At 39.7% G+C, this 26,351-nt stretch overlaps 1 protein-coding gene across 7 annotated transcripts in view; it reads right to left on the reverse strand.

The window, feature by feature from the left end:
• LOC100696522 (receptor-type tyrosine-protein phosphatase U) overlaps positions 1–25,830 on the reverse strand; it is a 264,936-nt gene extending 239,106 nt beyond the window's left edge. For 3 of the 7 annotated variants that reach the window (XM_025902285.1, XM_025902283.1, XM_025902284.1), the window contains exon 1: positions 25,525–25,830. In XM_025902285.1, the coding sequence (XP_025758070.1) occupies positions 25,525–25,594 (70 nt within the window). In that variant the 5' untranslated portion in view covers positions 25,595–25,830. The remainder of the gene's footprint in view (positions 1–25,524) is intronic. The other 4 variants (XM_005450700.4, XM_005450698.4, XM_025902282.1 and 1 more) reach the window with 3 other exon arrangements.
• Positions 25,831–26,351: the final 521 nt, after the last annotated feature.

Genomic DNA, 26,351 nt, shown 5'->3' on the forward strand with positions numbered 1-26,351 from the left:
AAAAATGTTGAGGGTTTTTTTGGCTTGTATGTGTTATCTTATACACCTTACTGTAGCTAATTTGGATATAAGCATGCCCCCTTTCTCACTTGTGAACTATGAGGCTAGAGACTATGTAAACCTTTTACGTTATTTCATTTATATTTTCCTATAACATTGTTATTATAATTAAATGTTGAGCAGAAACTAATGCAATTATCCGTGGATTTTTCTTTGTTTGCCAAAAAGGAGTAAATCAAAGCTCAGTTCAGAATAAAATACTACTGCTACTAAACTCAACTACTATTGCTGGGCCCCTGAATTTTACCATTTTTATTACTTTTATCATTTCCCTAAACACTTGAACCCAACTAGCACACGGAATTCTAAATTGGCAACAGAGAAAATATTTGTTCGACACAATATGACAACATGAAGTTTACCTTTGAATCACTTGAAACACAGAAACACAATATAGTAATACAAACTTTACAATAAATGACCTAAAAGAAGGTTAGATTTTGACACTGAGACCATTTACAAGTGGAAATGTAGGACCAGACATGGTTAGGATTTTCCTTCTGTGGTACAAATTTCCAACAAAGCAATCGATACCTGTGCAGACCATGTGACACAAATCAAACCTGGGACTTCCAGGCTCCTGGGGTTGGATTCAATGCATGTGTCATGGTCCCCGCACCTCGCCAGCTGACATCATGTCAGGCACTATGTTTTGTTTTGTTTATTCTCCTCTCTCGCCTCTGCTCTCTCTTTCTCTCTCGTCCTCTCCCACTCTCTCTTTCTCCTGCCGGGGCGGAGCTCAGTATGGGCTCCCGCCCCTGGCCCACGCACCTGGGGATAATCAGCACACCAGCCGCTAATTACGAGTCCTACTTAAGATGGTGGATCTGCTCTACTCGTCGCTGGATCGTTGAGCCATCAGCGTCAGTCGTCCTGCTCTCTGCAAGTTGTGTTCGTGAGTACGCCTGCACCTGGAGACTAACTGTTTCTCTGTCTGTGTATAGACTTCCTCCGGACCCGTTCCCTGTGCACTGTGACTAAGCGTGAGCAAGAGTGGTAGTGGGAAGAAGAGGAGTTGTTTGTGTTCGCGAGAGCTGTGTGGAAATCTTCCCTCCCTGGACTCCTGCCCCTTTCACTCTCGGACCCTGGAACCCCGACCCCTTTTCCCCAGACACCGTTGTGTATATATATTTCACTGTGGAGGACACTGTAAATAAATTCACTTTTGGTTTGAAGGAACTTGTGGTCTGCGCCTGAGTCTGCTTTGCTAGCCCTGACAGCATGTATGTTTTTGGTGGGGTTTTTTGCGTATCACATTCAATAACATTTTGCAGACCTTTACAATGAGGTTAAGACACGTCAAGGATATATATTTTGTAAACAGCACATTTAAAATGTAGCTAAATGTTACACTATGATCCTTACCTGACAAGTATTAAACAGTTTATAAAATGAAATATGATGTATCATAGCAGCAGCTTGCACTGTATGACGGATATGTCACTCAGTGTCAGTGGTATATCCACTGGAGAGTCATCCTTTTTAATCTCATGTATCTCATGCTCAACGACTTTTATTCACAGGCAGAAAAACAGTTGTCAGTTTGAATTTCTTTCCTTTTTCATGAAACTATAGATCACTTAAATTTTTAAGTAAATGTATCTCCTGAAGCAACCTGTTTCATTTACTATTTGATTGTTTGATTATTTTTGTTTGTATTATTTCCAAACATTCCTTGCTCTCTGGTTTGAACTTCATCTGTCCACATGTTTTCCTTGAGTGCACGTGTCTTCTCTTCAGTTACTCCAGCGTCATCCCACAGCTCGAAGCCGTGTATTACGTTAACTGGTGATTCTACAATGGCCGTGATTGTGAGGATGAACTGTAATCTGTCTCTGTCTTGACCTCTTCAGAGTGTTACCCGCCTCTCAACCTACGACAGCTGTGACAGCTCCCCGATGAATGGCTTTTCATCTATAGATGGAAAATAGATGCTTGATTATTTTTTAAATGGCCCATTTACATTTATAATAAACAGGAAGTAATATTTTACAGCATTAGTTTCATTCTTTCCACATTCTTCATGTTTCAAAATTTGTTTCATATTGCTTGTTAATTAGTAGTTAACAAGATTTTCACAGATTAAAAAAAAAATTACAGAATAAACCAACATATTTTAATTCCTTGTTATATACCAATATATCTGTGATGAAGCTGACCTAGTGGGCAGGTCAGTGTACCCATCAGGTTCTAACTTATATCATCCAATATCATGGTATTTCCACCAAAGGGATGAATCTTCTTTTATTTTATTTATTAATGTTTTGAAATGGGATTTTTTGAGATATCCAAGGAGTGTGAATGCCATCTCAGTGCCAGGAACATGCGCTGCTTACAGACAAAAAGATACAGACGTGTACGCTCACATCCTAAGTCTCATCTAAAAAGACAGGAGAGTCTAAACCCTGAGGATAATGGGCAGACAGTGCTGTGTGTCTTCTTTCACGTTGGCAGTAAGAAGAAATGAGAGTTAAGACACTCTGGAGACACATTCTTCAAGTAGACAGATTGCTTCTACAAATACACCAGTCTCCCTGTGGAGGAGCGCGTTCCTCAGAGGAGGAGCTGCTCTAAAGATATTCAGCTGAATTTACTTGAAGATCAGAGGGAATGGAAACGGTTGGGGTGGGGCAGTAACCCCCCCCCACATAAACCTGTCTTTACTTTAAAGTACTGGCTAGAATAAACCGAATAAACCGAATAATGCATAGTGCCCCTAGAGCAACAGGCAATATTCACTGATGAAGAGTCTTAGGACATTTCTCAGCAAAGCCAACCCACTTAGCCATATAACACATTCCTCTGAACCCTTGAGAATGATTGTAATCATAGTCTATTGTATATGAGTCATCAGGAAAGTGGGTAATTTATTTGTAAGACAGATGATATGCTAACTTTTCCTGTAACCTCTTCTGACAGAAGCCTTGATCATTGGTTTGTTAATGAGGCATCAATGATTGCTAGTGCAAATTTGATGGTTTTTAGGGGAATAAAATCTGCTGTTAGGAACAAAACACCATCAATTTTCTTATTTTGTACTCTCCACTCAATAAAGCAAAGTCTATATTCCATCAAAGCGTTATCAGCATTATGATCCATTTCAACACGAATCTAGAAACTTGGCAATCAGCATCACAGGACATGAAACATCACAGCCAAGCATTATATAGTCTGGTGTTCTCCAACAAATGCAGTTTTACAAGTTTTCAGTAATAACTCTTCTTCATGGCCGAGGGTCTTTGCAATCAGCGCTGCTTGTGGTAACTGGCTTCAGCAATCAAGCCTATTGCACTGTGATCAGCAGAGTCTGGTTAGTGACACAGCAGCAGGTATGATGGAAAATCTACTGAAAAAAAAGTCCTGTGCTGGCCAAATGAAACACAGCAAAACCTGTGAAAATGAACAAAACTATAGAAGGTTTGGTTGATTCAAAAAAATGGGAACCTGAGACATCAGCGCTCTGATTTAGAAGCATTTGTGTAGCAGACGTTGCCATGGAAATGCCAGCAACCTTTTTGTCTATATTTACGGTAAATCCAATCTGACACGTATGCAACATAAACCTGTCTGATATATTTTCAGCCTCCTGCTCATATATAATGCATGAGGCTGTCAGTTGTGACAGTTCACATTTATTCCATGTGCACACTGACTGGCATCAAAGACACAATGGAAGCAGTCATTGAGTGGTATGGAATGGTAGCTACATCACTGGTATGGCATGGGTTTCCACTTCCGCTAAATTATCAGAGTATTCAAACCCTGAAACAACTCTGCATCTATTCACTGCTGTTCATCATTTCACAATGTCACCATCTATTAACCACTGACTAGAGCAGCTGCTACTAGATCTGATTATATCTGTTGTTATAAGTGCAATCTGTTAATTACAATGGCTAAACAAATTAAAAACACTACTGGGTAGTAAGTCTAAGGGGAGTTTAAGAGTTAGATAAAAAGACCAATCTATAGCTGTGACTAGACTGTGGTTTAATTGGCTAACTAAGCTCAATGAGCTCACCACAGCTACCTGACCACACTTATTTCTTTCATGAGAAGGTTCAAGTCAAGCTACTAAGATGGAAATATAATAAAGTATCTCACAAAAAATGAGATTTAAACAAACTACAGTGAAACTACAGTACAACTATTTTGTTAGTACTGTAAAATTCTTTAAGTATGGCTTTTCTCTTCAAAACAAACAACAGCAGAATTTAAGATACACCTTGTTATGAAATAAATTAGGTTAAAAAGGGACTTTGAAAGGATGCTGACCTAAAAGACATTTGACACTAGCTCTCTAATACACTTTTAATAACAGGTATGTATAAGCGAGCCAATTCATCACCCTAATAGTTGCTTCATGTCACCCTTCATTGCATCTAGTGAGAGTGGAAGCAAGAGATCACATCCACAGACCATCAATCAGTCTGGAGTTAGGTAGCTTCTTCACGTTCGACCCAAGGTCAGGATGTACAGTCCTGGTAAATTCTCCACTTGAGGACACACTCCTCGAGTTTGTACATTCATCATCTCCAACCCTGGAACAGGCAGGCAGACAGCCCCATGAAACAGACCAACAGTTGCATCATTTCCACAGTTAAAACTAGTTAAAACTGACTTTTGACACACTGCTATTTGAAGGACAATACTTTAGTGAAGATGCCCCAGAAAGCTGCTGAGCTCATCCCCAAGTAGGAGTGTTGTTAACTGCATTTTTAGCTACAGATAGAGTCTGTTACACCACATGAACTGCTCCCTGTCTCTTACACCTGCTTTACAAAAATGAAGATTCTCCCTTGGGTTTTTCGCACTTTTGAAAGAAGGCCAGGAGAACAAATATACCAAGTTCTATGTTCTGTGTGTCTATGTAAATGCACTCAGTGTGACTATTTTCCACAAGGGAAATTGTCCCAGTCCCAGTTTTAAACTATCAGTGGACTGACTTTGCATCAAGTGTAGCGCAACAGAGAAGACGAATAAGGCGTAATCCCTGCACTATCTTGATAAACGAGCAGTTCTTAGCAGGACGTAATGGTCTCCAAAATGAGCCTCGTGCCATTGTGCACATTAATGAGAAACCTCTTTCTGTGTGTGTGTGTGTGTGTGTGCTTGTGTGTGTGAGCTTGTTTGTTTGGATACACAGCGTCCTAGAAATGGAGCTCCACCACAGGGCCCATGCAGCTGCAAACAGGGGCTCTGCTGTGTTCAAACAGTGGACAACAGGCTCTCTATCCTTTCCACTGACACTATGTAGCCCTCTCACATTCCTCCTTTCTTAACCTGTTTTACTCTTTCCTGACATTCTGCTCTCAGTCTTTTTCTATCATTTCGACTCCTTGTTCTTTCAGTTTTTATTCCGGAGCCTTTTCTCTTCATGCATCCCCAATGTTGCAGTTTCCTGTAGACTCTGATAATGAGTGTATGGTTTTGCTTCCCTGCTCTCATTTTCTCTGTGAGTTGCATGCTGCTATGCCATCGCAATAGTGGTTTAAATCCTCCGGCAGAGCCCGCCAGCGCTGCTGCAGCTGCCCACTGGGCCGGAATAAATCCAGGAGCCTCCAGTCTCGCCTCTGAATGGGTCCACACCCCTGAAACCGAGCCCAGAACAAAACATCTACCCGCATCAATCCGACAGCAATGAACCCAAAAGGCCTTCCTTTGGGAGGTTTAGCTTCCCTCCCTCACTTCCCTACCATGCTTTCACAAAGGATGATTTCAGCTGCCTAATCAACTAGAAAAAAACTTGTGCCCTCTTCCCAGTTCCTGCTACACCCACTTCCCCCGTCTTCCCCTCCCTTCCTCCTTTACCACGCAAATTTCACATGCCAGTGATTTTGTTTTTCATTACATGAAAGGAGAGGGCGATTGCTCTGAACAACATTTTCTCCCAAGCATATTTGAAATGTCAACATCATTAAGACCAACTGTCAAAGTCAGTGACAGTGAAAGGGCCTCTACCTACCCAATCATTACAACCTTATGCCAAGTCTTTTAAAAAAAAATCTGGAGAAAAAGGTTGTTTTTTTTTCTGTCAAAGCTCTACAGGCTTACATCCCCGCCTCCACCTGCAAGGGCTCAAACACCTGTGGTAATGATCTCGGTGACAGAATCAGGCAATTACTGGACAATTTTATTCACGCCCCTGGCTAGGTCAGAACTCACACACGCACATACACCCACACGTTCGCAGATTCCCTTTTCTTTTCAGCAGGAGATACGAGGTTTTGGGCAGGGTGTACAGCCGCGGTGCCCTAGGCAAACCCAATCGCCAAAATCCCCCTGAGCCCAGCAGTCTTGTGTTGTGCCAGCAAAACTTAGAGGTCAGGCCTGACTCAGGTGTTCAGTACCCCTGTCAACTCCACCGAGTTGACAGGACTTTATAGCTTGGGTCAAAGCTGAGGGAAGCCACAGGGGTGTTAACACAGCAGCACACACTTTTATATAAAGTTGTGGCCTCAAACTATGGTTAGAAAGGTATAGTGGCATGCAAAAGTTTGGGGTTTTTTGTTCAAAATTTCTGCTACTACAAATATGGCCTGATTTTCAGAAAGGACCACGCTTCTTTGCAATTGTTCCATTTCTTACAGATTTAACATTAGGCTCACTGCAATGTCAGGTTAGGCAGTAACACCCTTTGGTACGTTTCAGTCCTTAAAGGTTTTTTGCCCGTTCCTTTAGTTCTGCAATATTTTAGGCACTCTTTCGTTTGAGGTTTCATATTTTCAAAGATATGTATATTTTGGGACTACGAAAGCCTACACCTCCTGTGGATTTTGAGGTGAAGTCATCCTCTTTACAGCATTTTTACAGATGCTGTAATTAAGCTAATTCTTGGCTCAATCAGTGAAATGATTCCCGTATTGCTTGTAGCAGCTAGAGCCCGACCAATATTATCAGCCAATATTAGATACATCAGTATCGGCAAATAATTTTCATTTATCATCCAACAAATGAAAATAAAAATAAGCAAGTAAAGCAGAGATGGAAGAAACACCCTTCAACCATGTTGAACCATGAGTGTTGATGTTGAATAGGTTGTCTACAAAGGACCTATTCCGGAAGGACCTCGGTAGGTTGCCAGGTTTAGCTAACATCTCTGAGTTTGTTAACCCTGGATTTTCTGTTCCCAAAAGAGAGTTAACTTCTTTTCTCAGCAGTAACCAGGGTAACCGACTCAGTGAACTAGACTGGCAACAGTTTCTCTATGACTCCTCCTCTCCTGCCACTAGTTTCCTCATTCATTCAGTTACATTTTTACAAACACTGAAATGCCAGTTAAATATTGGTTTCCTATTTTGTGTACTTTACATGGGAAAGATGGAGATTATGTAACAGACTTAAAATGAGCTCAGAATAAAACCTATATTCTCCATCATCTTTCTAACTCTGTGATTCTGTGGACAGTGATGCATCTGTCAGCCTGTCAGCTGAAAGCTACACTGCAAACATTTACTAGATATCACAGTTTAAATAAAGACAAAAATTATTTTAATTACTATTTAAATAAAAATGATCTGTGTGGAGCTTTAGACACAGAACACAGTGACCAGTCAGTTGTCGTTCTGTAATCGATCACAAAGATGAAAGAATGTCTGTCACAGCTGACATTTTGCAGATGTTTGAGTGAAGCCGAGTAAAACATCCCTGCTATGGCTGTAAGAGAGCAATCATGTATCAGTAAAGGCTGAGATTAATCAGATTAAAATGGTTAAAGTGAAATATTAAAGCAGAGTTTTTCTGTAAATGTCATTAAGGATTTTTATTCAGTAATGGGAGTAATAACCTCTATAAAAAATAAGATTGTTACATTCCACATCATTAGATTACATTTTAAGTGAATAATTATTCAAGCAATGAAATGATCATAAACTGTAGCAAAAACACATTTTATTTAATAAAAAACTCTCTTGAGGGCAGATCTGCCCCGGGTTTATTGCTGTCTGGGTGACTGATATCACGGGTCCATCGGTAAACTGTGTCTAATGTCTCTACAATTTCATCTTCAGCTCGTGTTGCCTACATTTTTGTTCCTTTCAGGTTACAGCCGAATACTTAGATATGAAAACCATATCCTGCTCCCAGATTACCTGTTAATCCACTTCCTGGTCATTTCTAGCATTTTGGAATTCCTCGATCAGTTCCCTGTTTGTTCCTGCTCACATAGACATTATTAAAAACAATTATATATTTTCTATCAAAATGTGTTCAGCCTGTGATGATGGCAGGGTGGCCCAGCTAATTAAAACGACTCATCTTCCCCCGCTCCTTTTTTTCTACATTAAATATCATGTTCAGCAGTGAGACATGCTCATATTCCTCGGTCCACTGGATTAAAATGGAGGCTCTGGTCCTTATTTGCCACAATGAAACCTGGTGTCAGAGCTTTTCTTTCCCTTCTTTTATTCTGATCACTTCACTAACAGGAATTTCAATCACAGGCACCCAAAATTTTCCATCTTACTCTGTTTATGGCAAAAAAATGAAACAGTGTTTTAAATTAACTGAAGACTTAATAACACAAAAGTCCCCCTGTCATTGACTGATTACTGATAGTAAACATGAGTAGCACTGTCAGCAGCATTATCAGCTGCAGCCTAAGCATAGTTATACCAACCTGAACCTTTTTTTTTACTTTTTCATAAATAAGAAATTGTAAACACTATTTTTTGATTCTTCTTTTGAATTACTTTCAGTTTCAGTGCGGAAGAAATTGCTTGCCAATGAAATAATTTCTGAAGCCGAAATAATGATAAAAGTGTCATAAAGAGGTAGTGGAAGTGGTAGGGAAGATTTTCTGGATTTGTCTTTAAGGGAACAGAGCAGAATCAGTCTGTTAGAGAAGGGGCTCACCTGACTGTCCATTACAAGTTGAGGAGCTGACCCCAATGCTGCACACCGAGCAGACCACCGCAAAGCACACTGCATTTGCCCCAACAGACTGTAGAAAATCTCCAAGATTTTTGCACACAAAGAAAACAAAGCCTGCTTATCCCTTTCTTAGATACAGCCTGTGTGTTGGTCTTCCTGTTCAGCCTCCTGTCAATGTGGGGACCCGGCTACTATTCCAAGATAGACACGGGCCATGTTATTCTGAAGTCCATGACCATCCCTTTAGTCTTACTTACATTCAGAAACAGAATATTTTCCCCAGACCACTCAACAAAATCACACTTTAGTGCTCTTTTCCCCTCCTTCTACCCAAACACAGCAGAATTGTTTATGTAGGTGTCAGGATCATGGGCTATACTGAAATTCTCAGGTGTACCAGGTGAGCAGGAATGGAGACAGCACAGTCCCTTTTAGACTGCACGTCAACAAAGACAGAGCACTGCCCAATCTCACAAAAACAAGAAAGCAAAACTAAGACAATTGGCTGCTGTTTATGGCTTTCATATAAAACTAAAAACTAAATGTTGTATAAACTGAAATGCTGGATTGTGCACGTTTAGTTGATGCCTGCTTTGGTTCAGCAAAGCTGTGATGGGAATTTCTTCCTCTTTTTACACTGATCCATTACATCCCTTGACAGATTAGTTGTAAGCAATAGCTGAAACATTAGTTAAAGCTGAGTTCCTAGACTATTTAGCAGCATTGAAAGTAGCTTTAATGCTGAGCAGTAGTAGCATTAGGTAACATATATTTGTTGGAGCAGTAGCAATAGTGTTAATGCTTTGTGTCAGCAGTAATAAAGCAAATAAGTGCAATTAAGCCATTAGCAGCAGCAGCAGCATTACAATAACTATTACTAAAAGCACTTATTCCTTCTGCTTGTCAATAGTAGTAATACTCACAGTGCACGTATGTAGCAGGAGTAGTAATAGATTTTGCATTTAGGCCAATGCCTAAAAAGTGAAAAGTGAGAAAAAAATTTTTATTGTGTGACATGTCAAAAGGACACATTTTAAGCATGTCTATCCCCATTTGTTCCTGAGAGGGAAGTATTGTTGCAGGCCATTCTCACATCTGTGCTACATTAAGCAGTCCAGTAGGTGAGCTATTCAAGCATGCCTCTAACCTAGTTGAATACAAACAAATCAACATAATTAGACCAGGGACTTCAGTAAGGATTTACTTGCATGCTGGTCTACCCACGTAAAGCACAAACTTGTTAGGCTTCAGTCACACAGGAAAGGATGTCTGCAATACTAACCCAAACCAAACCCAACACCATCAATTCTGTGCCCAGCCAACCAGCCATACTAAACCTTCTATTAGTGAATCGACTTAAGGCTCTCATTTCTTCGCCTTCACAGATTCACCCTGCCTTGTACTGTAATCCCTCTCCGGCTGATTTTTAATTAAACACAGACAACACATGTGGGTCAAAGACAGCTGCCAGGCAAGGACATAGAGGCAAAAGGAGGCTTGTACCTGTGTCAAAGTAAACAGAGCTCATCAGCCAAAATGTATGCCTTTCTCTTTAAACGGGCTAAAAATGAGACGTCACTTCTGACAGGAGTCCTGATCTGCACCCTCTTTTAATTGCTCCACCCTCCCAAAACACACTCATGCCTTCATACCCAATCACTTTTTAAGTCAACTGTTACCATCCTTGACCACGACCTCTAAAAGTAGTCAGCGGTATAAAACAATCTCAGGAAAAGTGAGGGACTCTCCATTTCCTCTTCCTCTACAGTTCTCACCTTCTGTCACTATGATTGGCAGCTTTAATTAACAACGAGTCTAGTGTCCTCGCTGAAAGTGGGTGACAGAGTTTGGGGAGGGGGGGTGAAAATATGAAAACAATGCATAGCCTACTTTTGTGTGCATATAATTAGAGATGTCTGGGGCTTGCTGTAGAACCCAGTGGGCGTGGTACAGACTCAAGCAGGAGCAAATTATGTCCAAATCATCTCTTAGGAATGACAATGAACAATGAACATGTCACACATTGTTCTACATAAGTGTTCCTCCACTCAGCTAACCACACTGGGGTCTCTGTAGCTCTTCCCTGCACTTCAGTAACAAGTTAAAATTATAGACACCACAGTATACGGTATGTAAAGAATTGTAAAAACATTTTTTTTAATTGAAAAGATAATTTTTTCTGGTAGCTGTATCTGAACAATCTACTAATCTCCTGCTTCACGGTTAAAGCAAAGCTTTTGCGTTCCACAGCTTGATACTTAACCCATTTGATCAACAGTAAAGCACCAAGCTTTATTTACTAGCTCTGTGACTGCAAAAACATTACTATCTTGAACTACACAGAACGTAACTTAGGGTAACTTACTGTACAACTTTTAAGAAAAAACATGGCCAGTTTCTATATCAGTGAGTTTCATTTTGGAAAAAGGACCCTAATAGTATGTGAATACTTTTGACATAAATCATCAGTTTTAGCAACATATTAGCATCCCACCTTAAAGAATTAACTGTGGTTAACCTTTTCTTTGGTCTCTAAATTAAGAAAAAATTTATTTACCTTAAAGGGAATTACTCAAGGCTGAACTTAGGATTTGGAATTGTAGCTGAATGGACCAGTAACAATCTGTCCTAAATGAGGGAGTCATCTTCAAACAACCCATATCAGTTAAACTTTACGAGTAATCTATTTCCTACACAGAGCCAGTGCTCCACCCTTGGCAGAGATTCTTCTTTAGTTTCATAATATATTAACACTAGCACAGAACCTCCACATGAAACAGAAAAAAATCACCCAGTGAAGCTTTTTGAAGGCAAGCTTTCTGCTACTCTCATCACTTTTCTAGGTCAGCATACAGGAGGCTGTGTTTAAACCAACTCACAAACAACATATGTCAACTGCTGCCTTATGCAAGGGCAAACAAAGTAGATCTGTTTTTAATGTCTACTCGGGTCATCCCTGAATCATCCCTCTAGTGTCTGGGCCAGCGCTATCATCCTCAAATGCCCCATTATTATTGTGTATGGGCTTGGTGACCCCAGCTACGGAGCCATCTGCTCAGAGTCTACTGATGCTCAGATTAGGGGTGTAGGCCAGAGGAGGGTAAGGGGACACACATGTTTAGTTGCTGAGATGCCTCCTCTAGGCGCTGCTCTGTTAGATCAGGTGGTAGGAAGATGAAAGCTAATACGCAAAGTTTTGACACAGACAGAAATCCAACCACCAGCTGATTTCCGTGCTGTTTTCCCCCATACAGCTTCTACCAGTGTAATCAATACCCCCTTCCTGTACTCCACACGCTCCTCTCTTCTCCCACTTCCTTCACTTCACTGTCTGGCTCATTTTCCACCACCTCCACCTGAGATGCAGTACCAACACTTGACGGCCTTGCTTACTGAATCGATGATTCAGGGCCTCCTGGAATGGCAAGCTTATAAAACCCACAACACTGCACTCTGTGTGCTGGCAGCGAAACATCCTCATAAAACAGAATGAGGATTTTAGAGGTATATGCCTCCAATCATCCTTGGCTTTACTAACATGTTCTTCTGTGAATGTAAAGATGCTTTAGCTTGCTCATTTCCATGCAGAGCATGAATGTAATCCTTTACGTTTATCGCTCTGAGTTCAGAGGCCACGGGGGGCTGCAGCCCACTGTATTCGCTACTGATGCATACGCCATTTGAAAGGCACAAGCAGCAGATGCTGGCCCAGGTGTTATTACTTCTTATAACTGCCAAACTACGGCTGTTGCCTGAATCATTGCCAAGGTGTCCCAAAGTGTCAAAGGGACAATAGAAACAAAAGAACCAGACTTTTTAAAGAAATATGCATGCCAAGTTGTTTATCATGGAGTTAGGAGTAGGACAGATGGGTTGGGAGACGAGAAGGCCAAGATGCATTAATACTGCCAGGTTCACAGGGCTGATTATCAGTGGGGACGCCTACACTGGAAGTGTTTATTCCTTTCTCTTTGAAACTTGTTTATCCAGGAAAATTCAGCTTTGTCACACATCACGCTGAAAACTCAGTTCCTACGCGGTTCCAGCAAATCACAGTGGGAGCTGCTTCACAATGAAATGCCTGATATGAACTCTCTAAAACAGCAACCAAAGTGTTAAAATATAATATATGCATGCTTTCAGACTGAACTACTACTTTTGATTTCTGGTGCAATAACCTAATCCAATCTGAAACTGACCTCAGTAATATGCATCAAGCTTCTTGGCCAGTTCATGATCCACAATTTCATTTCAAAAACATGATAAACTCACTGTTTTCTCTGCCACGCACACTGCAAGTCATATATTACTTGACCGCACACGGAGCAGGTGGCTTGAAATTCATATTGCAGCCATGAATGCTTCCCACGTAGGGATTTAGACACTTTGAGACTCTGGTCTCATAAGATGACATACAAACTAGCATCCATATAGCAGCTGTGCAGAAAAGTTTGGTTTTATGAAGCATGTGAGGCGTACCTGGAGTTGAAGGGTAAAGTATTACCTTGACCTGCACTTTGAGGGTCTCACGCTTCATGTGCAACAGGAGGAAAGATGTATGGAAAACAGCAACACTGAGACACAAAGTGGCAACGCTAAAGCTTTACTGAGAGAGGACGGAATAAGAAGCTGGTGACCAAGATGTCCCGCAGTGATAGCAGGTGCACAGGTGTTGCTGCTCATACTGCATAACCTCCCATGCTGTGCACAGGAACCCTGACAGGGGTGAGCAGGCATTGCCACAATGCCCTTGTTCGCTTCAGTGAGGGGCATGTCATATTATTTATTTAATAATTTGACTTTTTTTTTTCCTTACACGTTTCCTTTCAACTTTTAATATCTCTCATGTGCCACAGGGACACTGGGAGGCCCACCAGTTTGATAACTTTAAATGCCTACTTTTTAAAGTGTAATATCTACAGCTACCTTGGGACCTTGCTCCATATCAGTGATTTTCTTTTTTTCTTTTTTTGCTATCTTACAAAAAGTGAGGGGTAAGATATAAGAAGAAGTGAGTTTGTGGTTTGGCAGTTAATCTAACTTGAGTTTATCAACACTGTGGTTTACTACATTAACGACACGGAGGACTAAACATGTGAGCCCGAGAGGGAAAACTCTGGGAGATAAGGAGCTGGAGGAGAAGGTAGCCGAGCTGAAAAGAAATAGCTTTTGGCATCATGCGGTTATTTTTCTCCAGAAGCTTCAGAAAGGAAAGGAAGCATGAGGAATGCCATTCCTGCAGTTTGCCCTCAGATGTCATTTCAATCTAAAGTGACATTTGCTGACAGCACCAATACAAAATCATTCTGCAGCCGAACTCTGACCCCGTCTGCTGAATCTGCTGTCCGGTCATCTCGCGCTGCAGCGATAACCGAGCGACAGTTTCCACTCTGCTGCCAGCGCCACCGCTGGCATCGACCTGTCATCAGACTTGACAGTTCCAACCAGAGGTTTCATGGCCGGGGAATAGCTTGGACAATTGGTTCAGCCACAGAGAGTAAACACACTGTCAGCTAGGCAGAACAAGCGACAGAGGAATATTCATAAAGATTATTCATGGCTGGCTGTCAGCAGCGCTGACAAATCTGGGAGGTAATGGCAGCAGCAGCCAAATCTGACGGAGAGCAGGACTGGACTAAATGGACAGGCAGCCATCACTGCAGAACAGTCATTCTCCTGCATATCTCTTCTCTGTGTGCACCTCATCCCTAATACATGTGCCCAGTCGTAGCGACAACCGACGGGATTCTGCACCATCAGTCTCAACTGCCATTCCTAACAAGTTGGCCACGTCTGTGTGCTGAGAGCAAATGCTTCCAGAACCAGGGGGTAAATTAGCCTTGAAAGGAAAAAAAATCCTCCCTCAAATACTCCACAATGTTATCACCATCAATCTGTGATGGTGAGAGCATTCTAGGGTTTAAATTTTGATGAAGTGCTCTAATTTACTTTTCTACTATACCCACGTTCCCTCAAACTGTTTTATCTACTTCCTCTTTGTAGGGCTAAGTATTGCTTGGAATTCTGGGACGAATATCAAAGTTAAAAAAAAACCAACCCATTCAGCTGAAATGAAAAAAAAAAAACAATTATACTCCGGTTTATAATTTTCATCCAGGTCTGCTGAGTAGATTGAGATGCTTTAAAACCTACGCTCACCTTCTATAATATCATAATATATAAACTTTTGACTTTTAAGAATGTTCTTCTCAAGTATTGACACTCAACAGACCAGAAATATTATAACTGACCAATAAAAAAAATAATTGTAGAGCTATTTAAAATATTTTTTCCCTGAAAATATACGGTTATGGTTACTTCTCACTTTGTGTTTTTATTGAGTCAATTATCATCTGTAGCTTTTATAATTTAGATTTTTTTTTTAGAGATCCACCAATTGCACGACTCTTGGGTGATTCCAATTTACAATTATTAAGTGTGACCTGACGATACAGATGTTTTCTAATTCCAATTTTCTTTTCTGACAGCGTATAAAAACAAAACTGAACTTTTCTTCAGTGCTAAATTTCATTTTCAGAATAAAATAAATTATTAAACATTACAATTTCTTACTACAGTGAGTTACAGTATCTTCTTTTACATAACCAAAAAAGTGCTCTAGTACTGGAAAGATGTCAAAATAATAACCTTAAAATGGCAACCCACCTTTATTTGACATATTTCAACTTAACAAATAAAAGCAGGTACTGCAGATTCATATAACAAAACATATATTTTTAAATGTCAGTTACTTACACCACTAATAAATTCATCAGATGACCTGATATCAAACCTTTTCTCTTTTTCACTTATCTCTATAATTTTCCTCACAACTGCTTTGGTCCTTTCACTGCTGAGGTTCAAACCAAGTTGTCATTCATTGGTAAATCTTCTGGTGCTTATACACCACTTATGCACTTCGCTACTCTTCACTGAACACTTTAAACACTTGTTATGGTACAGCCCACATTCTATACCTTTTTCTCTGCATTTTTTAACCATCCTGGAAATATTTGCCCAAGGACATTTTTAACATACAAACAAGAGTAGCTGGTGATCAAAACAATGCAGACAATGCTATTACCCACAGTTCCTCCTGAGCCACAGCCAGCCCAGTGATGAGCATGAACTTCACAAAGAATAAACTGTGGGACCACAGTTCAGTATATATAATCATTCAATTTCGAGCAGTGTCTATGCAGACTTTTTGATTATAGTTAACTTGCATGGCCCAATCCCAATTCGTATCAAAAAAGCAATAATATAAAAAAGACTCACCATCAAGGGATACCTAACAGTGTTTAAAAGGTTTCAAGTGTTCGAGGCTCACTCCGTCAGTTTTGACGAGGTAAGTGTTGCTGCCTGGCGTGATGATATTTCCTTTCTGAAGGCTGTTTGAGGAATTACGAGACACTTTTGCTGACATAAAATGTAGTCAAGTTTTCAGAGAAAGATATTGTTGTCAGTTCAATTCCTGCACCGTGATCTGGTAAGCTGCCTCTGCAACTGCTTTCAAACCATCAGTGCCACACTCTCAATGCTCAGTGGACAATTTGAGACATGATCTGTGGCAAACGACGAGCTCTCAGCCTCTCAGGAGAAAAAAGGGGTTGGAGGAGTGCAGAGAAATTATCCTCAGTGCTTGGAACTTTTCAAAAATTTGGCAAAGAAACAAACTGACGACTATCATCTGAAGGTAAGAAAGTCAGGATGCTTTATGCTTCTTTGCTTTTGTTGCCCCAGGCAACAGTTCAGTCACCTGAGACTCCATAATTGTACAATTAACATCACTTTAGATACCTGCGACACACAACAGCCTCTAATATCCAAATTCCACCCACAGCTGAGGTTTTCATGCTATGCGGATTTCTTATCCTCAACGTTTTACTGATTTCATGAAACATTTCATCTAGCGCATCATTATATAGATGTCGAAATAAAAGGCAGAACTGTGTATGCAGTAAAATGAGTCACTGAGGAAAGACTGAGCAACAGCAATCAGAAACCCAGCAGCTTCCTTTGAAGTCGTCTAAAGTGAACACCAATGCAGGCATTCATTACTGATGTAGAAAAGTAAGCAAATTAACTTTAGCGTCTAAACATGTTTAGAGATCAACTTGACAGACAGCATGGTGCCTGCTGGCATTCCTCCATCTGCTCAATAATGATTTGTTGTAGATGGGGAAAAAACTCAACACAATTGTAACACCTGGAGAGTCGAAGTTGGCCTCGTATCTCTCCGCAATGAAGCCTCACAGGTCCAGTCCAAGGGCGGTTGGTAGCAGTATCAGCTTCAATAATAATGTGCTGGAGTTACCGGCATGAGCCAGCTTATTGTAGGTTGTTGTCTTGAGGTTTCTGCAAAAGCCAATAATATTTCCATGGTCTACATACCACAACCACCAATGAACCATATTTAACAAAAACGATACCCTGTGTTGTGAAATGTACTTAAAAGTGTGTTTGAAAATCTACCAGGTTACTGTACAGATTAGTTACTAGCAAAAGCAATTGCCCATTACATTGACATAAAACAACCCTGCTTGATTACATTTTTTAAAAAAGCTAGGGTTCATTTTTGGTATGAGACCGCACTGGTAGTCCTCTGTAATAAATAAAGGCAAACATAATTCTAGCATTTTTCTGCTCATTTTTTGGAGATTTACATTAAGAATTTCAAGTGTGTATCTTCAGTAAAAACTCAAGCCTACTTAACCCTGTAATGCCCTTTGTATCATATTTGATACATGAGTTTCTGAGACCTTTATCTCATCAACATGATCAATATTTGCCATAATGGCAAAATGTCATGGACAAAACTCTTTTTTTGTCTAAAATTGACACTGTTGTTAACAAAAAGTTCCAAATGTATCAAATGTGATACAAAAAATATTTAATAAATATATAATAAAAAATATATCATACACAACATGATATAGCAAAAAAGTGTGGATTTTGTTATAAGGGTTAATAAACATCTCAGTTCCAAAAAAATCAGAATTTTCTGGCTATTATTTTTAAGGGTTGGGTTTTATAGGGTTAACGTTTTTAGCATTCCATTAAGTGAAATCCAAATGCTGGTCATTAGATGTATGCACAATTACTGATCTCACAAATTAGATGGCTTTAGATTACCTTTGACTTGCATGAGAAAACTGTAAAGATCCACATTATTGGTGACAGAGATCAACAGATCACAATCAAGATTCACAGATTTCTGTTTTAGTAAATTAAATGTAAATTACAGCTCAGCCACATCACATGTCCACAACACAGATATAGGACTTACACTAGGACTTAGCGCACACAACAACAAGACAAGCCCAGACTATAATTATTATTATTATTATTATTATTATCATTATTGTTGTTGTTGTTGTTGTTATTTTTAAACTTTTAGGGAATTCTATTTTACTTTTACTTAAGATTTCTAGGATACCTTGGTGCTTACATTTGATTTATGGGGTGTCACTGGATATATTGCGGAGTCACTACTATTGCACTATAATGCTGCTGCTGCTGGCACTTTGATGCAATAGATTCACACTTTGAATTAGGTAGTCTGTCATCACTGACAGTAGTTCATTGGAAAAGAAGAAATGAAAAGACACTTCATTTTGCTTGCACTAATAAATACATACTGCTGCCTGCAAGGTGCAATCATTGATAAAATGGCATCCCCTTATTTTTCAATATTGTCATATTGTCATAAATACAATTATTTCAAATTTCTTGAAATATTTTAATCTAATTTTGAGGCTATTTATATGTAATGTAAAATAAGGTATGTGTGAGATGATCACTGTAAAGTAAGGTATGTGTAAGTGGAGATCATCTATCTGTCAACTCACTGCTTCATGGAGTCACAGCTGTGCTAACCTAACATGAAGGTAAATGAAACCTGACCCAAACAACATCCACAAAAATTCAAACATGCTGCTGCCAGATAACTGTTTGTATTGCGTATTTATTTACCATGAGTTTGCACTCATTAACATGAGTTACAAACTTTTTCCACTGTTGACATCATTGATTTAACCTTGATTCTCTAACATTTATATTTTAGTTGGCTTTACTTTCGTCTTTTTTAATTTCTCTTTTGTTTTATAAATAATTATTTCTTTGTAAAATAAGTCATCTTGAACTGTGGGCAGTTACATACTTACGTCAATCATGTTTATGAAAAGTGTTACATGACCCTGTGATTACACATTATTTTTTACACTTTGTATTCAGTCATTGTGTTTTGTTTTTAACTCTTTGGTTTGGTTTAAGCACCAAAACTAATTAAAATAAAAAAGATGGTGTTCTGTGTTCAAACCACAGACAGTATAAAAAGGCAACTATTGCCAGCATGATGTCACATAATTGTGAAGTTCTATTATGAAAGCTTAAACTAGCATTTTCACCACTGCAATCTGGGTGTCCTAAAAGTGGACATGATGAGCACAGGTGACTGACTACCACACAGTATGGACACTCCACACTGATTGTCAAGCTTGACTTGTGATTGATAGCTACAAACCCAGTGCACTAACCCTGGATAATCCTTTTCTCTGAGTCTAATGATGACCATCATTTCCAAAAGGAACTTTGCGTGACCAGAAAGCAGCAATTTAAACCAAAAGTACAGCAGGAAAGTTTAATTCCAGAATAATTCCAGAATAATTTTTCCAAACTTGAAAAGTACATCCATTTTTCATGCATTTCTGCTAGAGAGTGAAAACATTTATAAAAAAAAACTTTTAAAAATACAAAATTTAGGACAGTAGAAAAAACTCATTATTTAAAAAATTGCTAAACAACTGGGCTGAGAAATATGAAATTTGTTTTAATAATGCTAAATTCATTGCATAGGAATCAACATTGGATTTAGATTCATCTGCATAGTGAGTCTGCAGCAATTCTGCCAACTAATAGCAATTTTAATGGAGTTTCAACTTGGAGGGTGATGTGAACACTTTATCCAACTTAGTTCATGTCTTTACAGTTCAAACATTCACCAAGAGTAGTCCGGTGTTAAAACAGAAAGCAAAGTGGCAAAAGACTAAAATACTGTATACAACTGATGACTACTGAAGATACATCATACTGAGAGATAGATGGAGCACAAGAACCCGGAGTTCAACCGAGACGGGCACAATGAAGTCTGTTGACGGCGAAACTGCATTTCATCAACTCCAATTCCATAGAGAAAATTGCCTTCAGTACCACAGCGGCAGGCCTGACTTCCCCCTTCATGATAAGAGGAAATCATTTTGAGATAAACTGAAGTAATCATGCTGCAGTTATATATGTATAAAAACCACTGAAGTTTGCGAACTCTGTCTGCCATTCGCAGGTCTGAGAACTTCCAAAAAGCCCATGAAGTCTTCACACTGTAATGATTAAAAGTAAAATTTTAATTTGGTGAAACACCTTTACAAGTTTGCTTTCGCCACGCTGCCAATGAAAGTCTGAGAGATGAACAGAATGAGTGACAACTAACAGCCAAGGCAATTAAAATTTCTCAAAAGCCATCAAAGTGGAGGATTGCACTGACTTCCACCTCATTCAGGGCTCCTTAGCTAGCACTCATTTGTCTGTCAGCCTGCTACTGACTGTCTGAATATGTCTACGCATTTGATGCTTGACCTATCCATTTGAATGGAAAAGAAGCCCTTGTGTGTTCTGTAATATTTATCCCACTTAATGCTATAGTGCTCATCAGAAAGGTTAAGAGTGAAACATCGGCTGTGCTTTATCATTTCAAATTGATCTCTTTTGCCATTGTATCCATTTTATTCAGCCAAACACATAATTAAAGCCAAACTATCTAATGGCCATAACTGAAATTTTTGCTCTTTCAGGGCTTCTAAATGTCTAGTAGAATATGCGGATGGGTTATACTAAATCTATACCCTACATTCATTGGGTTTTTCTTCTTCAGTTTGAAACAGCACTTGCTCTTTTGTCATCTCATTATTGCGAGCTGCAATTATGCTGTACTCATTTTCTTTAAAAACATGCAGCTATTATGCAATTCACAATTTTTATATTAAAAAATCTTTTGTTATTTCCCCCAGAAAAAAAATACATCTCATTATTGCTTTTTGTGTGAACACACACGCCATTTTCTCCATTTACAGGTTTGCCCCAAGAGAGCTGTGTGTGTGTTGGACTATTTTAGCACTGAGCTGGATCCATGCCACTACACACCAAGAACTCCCCTCTTTACATCCTTCCAACAGACCATGAAAGCGCACCTTCTTGTGTCAGCGCTCATTTCCGTTGCGATCTTTTCCAGCTTACTTCCTCCAATATCAGAATCCTTGGAGCCGCATGTCAACGCTGCTTAGTGTCGGAGCTCACTCACGTGGTTTCGTTTCAAGATTAAATTACATTCTTGCTTTTACTCCTCAGAGCCCCCGCTAACAGGGGGCCGGGCACCTTTAAACAACACGCCAGGTGTCACCTCAGCGATCACATGTTTTCTAGGCCAGACTTTGGAGCTGAGGCGCAAACACAGCCACACTCGGCAGAATTATAAAGTGGGGCTGCCACTGCACCTTCTTGTGTTTTTGCTCCGATCAACATTAAAGCTGCATGACACAACTTCTTGGCAGCCTCAAAAGGCAGCAAAAGGGATATGTTAAAACTTCAGTACCTGCAAATCCGACAACAAACTGCCAGGCTCGGTCTTTGATGATTTATTCCAAGAGCTGTGTGGGGAACCTTAAGTACCAACCAAAAGTGTTCTTAGCATCACATAACTACAATTGCCAAAAGTCTGCAGTGACAGCTTGGTCAGATGAATAACAAACGAACTCTGTAAAACACAACTCGAATCATTTTCCTTCCACCTTAAAGGATTTTCTCGAATCATTTTTCCTCATGTGAATCTACTGTAGATTGCAAAGCCTAGTTGTGAATATCAAGGGGGCATAAATAGAAACGATCTGATTTATATGTAAATCTCAATGTGTACCCACAAGTGGTAACCGTGATGATGTATTACAGTCCTATTTCCAAACGTTAAAGCATTAGTGTCTTAGCAACACATAGGCAGCCTGTCGCGTAGACACCTAATCTTTAGGTCACTGTTGTCACTGAGAGATTAAGTTGCTGACCCCAAACTATAACGGCTCTTAACTTGAATCCAGCTGGGGAATTAATTCACAGTCTTTCACTCCCCTCAAGTCTTAAGCATAAAATACTCCAAAATACATTTCAAAATGAAAAGGCATGTTACCAAGTTCACTTCACTTCTGCTTGCATTTCATTCAGTTCAATTCAGCTTTCTACCTCAATATACTTTACAATATTAGAAAGAAAATTCAACAATAACATGACCCACTATGAGCAATCACTCGGTGACAGTTGGAGGAACAACTCCCTTTTAACAGGAAGAAATCTGCCACGACTAGTTGGGAATGAAGGGAAAGAGAAGAGAGCAAAGAAAGACGGGACAAAAGGCAAACTGTGGAAGAGAGAGTCTGCATTTAAGAATTCCTAATGATTAAATGCAGTAGTGGTGTATAAACACACAGAGAGTAAAAAGAGATCAGGGAAAAAATGAATGCTCAGTGTATCATGGCAAGTCCCCCTACACCCTAAGCCTATTGCAGCATAACTAAGGTCAGGGTCACCTGATCCAGCCCTAACTATACGCTTTATCAAAAGGAAAGTTTTAAGCCCCATCTTGAAAGCAGAGACAGAGTCTGTCTCCTGAATACAAACTTGGAGCTGTTTCCAGAGTAGAGGGCCCTGACACCTGTTCTACTTTTGAAAATTCTAGGAACCAAAAATAAGCCTGCAGTCTGACTGAAGCCCTCTTTCAGGATGATTAGATACTATGAAGTCGTTAAGTTATGACAGAGCCTGATTATTCAAGATTTTCTACTTAAGGATAAAGATTTTAAAGCCAATGAGGAGAAGAAGCTAATATGGGAAAAAAAATGGTCTCTCAAGCCAGTCCCAGTCTAACTTTTCAGCATCACTCTGACACGGGATGTTGCTAATTTTTGAGTTATTGCACGAATGAATGAAAACAGTCCAACATATTTGTTTAATGAGCACATTGAAGGACATATCCTGGACAAAAATGACTTCTGAATTCTTCACAGTGTTACTGGAGGCCAGCAGTAGAGTAACCTTAGTTTAGTGTGAATCTAGAATTGGAAAAGTAGAGGTCATCCAGGTCTTTATGTCTTTATTACTTTTCTGCAGTTTAACTAATTGGTGCAGTTATCTGGCTTCATGGATACATAAAGTTGTGTCTCATCTGCACTGCAATGAAAATGTATGCAGTGTTTTCTAATAATATTGCTGACAACTTTAAACAACATGTAGAGGTCTTTATTTCTGATGCTATTCAACATGCTATGGTTACTGCTACCGTGATTTTTGTATCAATAGAAAAAAACAGCAAAATTTGCAACAATCATTTGATTATCTGATCCAAAGATAACTAATCGGTGACTATCATGGGTGCTGAGTTGTCTTTAGCAGTGAAACCACAGCGTGAAACAACATGAGCAGTATCTCAAGTTATGATGCATTAGTGCAAAATGCTTTGACTACGATGATGTAAAAATGCTTTAACGAGGTTATAAATACATGGAAAAAGATGTTGGCAAATAATGATAAGATTTAAAATTCCAGCACCCAATCAGAAGAAGAGTGCATGAGAATGACTGAAACAGGGACATCAAGGATTTGCAAACAATCTGCACAGCAGCAAGAAGTAGGTACTCTTTCTGATATATATCCATATATAGATATACAAAACGTTGGATTTTTTTTAAAAGATTTATTGACATTTGGTGATAGCATTCAAAATACGAACGTTGTCGACAGAGAATCGGCACAGTGCCCTCTGGTGGACAAACCACTACTCATAACGTATCACTTACATTTTTCATTTATCAACTGTTATTAAAGCCGATAGATCGGCAAATAACTGATATTGTTCGATATATGGGTCCAATTATCTTTGGGGTTTGGAACTGAACTGACATTTGAAGAAAATGTCTTGAGCTTTAGAAAATCACGTTGGACATTTTTTGCAATTTTATGACGAAGTCACACCATAAAAATTCACAAATTCATCTATACTGCATTGCAGTTTTGCAATGACAGTGTTCTTTGACGGATATACTTAAAAGAGGCGCAGCAGGTGAAAATGCACTTAGCAGAATATGATTTAAATGTGACTTTACATACTTTTTCACTCCTACTGTGTGACAACAGCCTTCAGTTCGTCTATTCTTGGTGATATAAATAAAAAAGAATGTGATTCAGTGGTGTTGAAACATTTTGTCTGTTATTTCATGCGAGATCAGAAGACAGGTGGCTTGTTACAATAAATCTTTCCCACAGAATCCACTTGATCCTAGAGAGCAGGGAGTGGCTCGGTGCACGGCTGTTCAGCAACTGGCTCTGGTGATCGTGTAACTGATACCTACGTACCAAAGTATTTATATCGCACTGCCAACATTCACACAAGCTGAAAAGCATTTGAGAAAAGTCAACTTGCACTTTCTCATGAGACAAACTTGATAAGGGTGTGACTGGGGGCTGTTTTTTTTTTTTCCTCTTTCTAATCGTATTCCACAAAATTCTTTAGAAGATAACGTCCCACGGCCTTTCGGAGTCTTCACACACTACTTCAGCCATTTAAATGTTAAACTAGCCACAGGCAAAATGAAAAGGATTTGAACTCCCAGCTCAGACAGGCTCTGTGGTTTTCAGGTAATATAGCTTCAAAATCAGTTTTCCTCTCTGAGAACACTTCAAAACTGTCTATCAAGAGTTTGACTGATCCACACAGAGAATATCTGGACCAGCTGTCAGTGCGGTTATTCCGAGCACAAACACTGACATTACTAATTCATCTCCATGGTTGCTGCTTTGTAGCAGCAGGCAACACACTCCAAAACAGCTCTGAGGGCTGACTGTGTTACAAAGTGAACAAATCATCCGATGCATCCGCAACATAATCATGCAAGATGTTCCATCAGAGCTATTAACACACAAGCAAGTTATACATCTGCAATAGAAGATCCAATGAGGGATGACTTATTACTGAGAGGAGATTTACTTTCTGTGAGATGACATATTGGTTTAGAAAAAAAGATGCTGAGAGGAGTGAACGCAGGCAGACAATGCTGAATCCTCTTTCGTTTTCGAGCTTTTTGACTTTTTATATCTGATATTGAAAACCGGGAACATCCTCTGAAACACCCCCCCCGACACAAACACACATAGGCTACACACACCACTGAGCACTGTCATAAAATGATGCAGGCAATGTCACGTTTAATGTCCAGTGAAATATTAACGTGCCACTGTTTGCACAAAGGAGAAAGTTCACAGCACCGAAAGCGAGCCAGGAGCGCATTTAAACAGTTGAACGCGCACTCAGAGGCAACTTTTTTTCAAGTTAGGGAACCACAATCGGAGCAGAAGACAATTTGACTTCAGCATAAATCTGTAAATTGCAGGGACATGGCGGTTTTAACCCCTCACAGTCAACTTTAAGACTGTAACTCTTGCTTTTGGACTATGCCTCTCCATACCCAAACTAAGTATTTCTCTTTTCTCTTCTTTTACCTGTTGGTCCCTCCATGCTATCTGCGTAGATCCTGATGGCCAGCATCAGTAGCAATGATGCTGAATACATGTTGGCAGAAGAAGTAAAGTCCAGCTCGTCACAAGAAGCAAATCCTAGAGGAAACTCCAGCAGCAGGAGCAACAACAGCGGCAGGACTGGAGAGAAGTTGCGCGCTCAGCTCCATTCATCGCCGCCTGCACTGATCCCTCCACATCCCGCACAGGGAGCATCTGATTTCAAGCTAAAGCGTTCAAAAGAGCCCCCCTTTCCTGTAACGGCTCCGCTACTTTTTCTTTTTTTTCTGTGTGCACTGTGAGCAAGCGGGACGCAGGAATGCGGGTCTGCGGCGCCTCCATGTGGCGAGGAAGGGGAGCTCACGGTCGGAGAGCCACACGAAGCCAAGCGCTTGGTTTTAATTGCGCGGAGCCAGTTTCTTCAAGAAACACGTTTAACCCAATAAAAGGATGCAAAAATGAGGAGATAAGCCATGAAGAAAACAAACAAAATAAAGTCATAATGTTTACATATATATTTATTATAAAAGGCAGAATTCACTTTTAGGAATTCCAGCTGATGAAATTATAAGATAAATATTAGAAATACCAGATTTAAAAGTCAAAGTCATGAGCTAGTGTAAATGAAAATAAACTTCAATTTTCGATTAAATCTGAATTCTGAGTAAGAAACATATTCAGGTAAGTGAAAACTGTTATTTGAGATTAAAAAGTGAAATGAAATCTGAAGCTATAATGGCCATTTAGTCAAACAGGAGAGAACAGCTGGTCAAGGGATAGCTCAGTATGAGTCAGGGTTGGTCCAGGTCCAG

This window comes from Oreochromis niloticus, linkage group LG22 (genome assembly GCF_001858045.2).
Source record: "Oreochromis niloticus isolate F11D_XX linkage group LG22, O_niloticus_UMD_NMBU, whole genome shotgun sequence".
In the NCBI taxonomy this organism is placed as follows: domain Eukaryota; kingdom Metazoa; phylum Chordata; class Actinopteri; order Cichliformes; family Cichlidae; genus Oreochromis; species Oreochromis niloticus.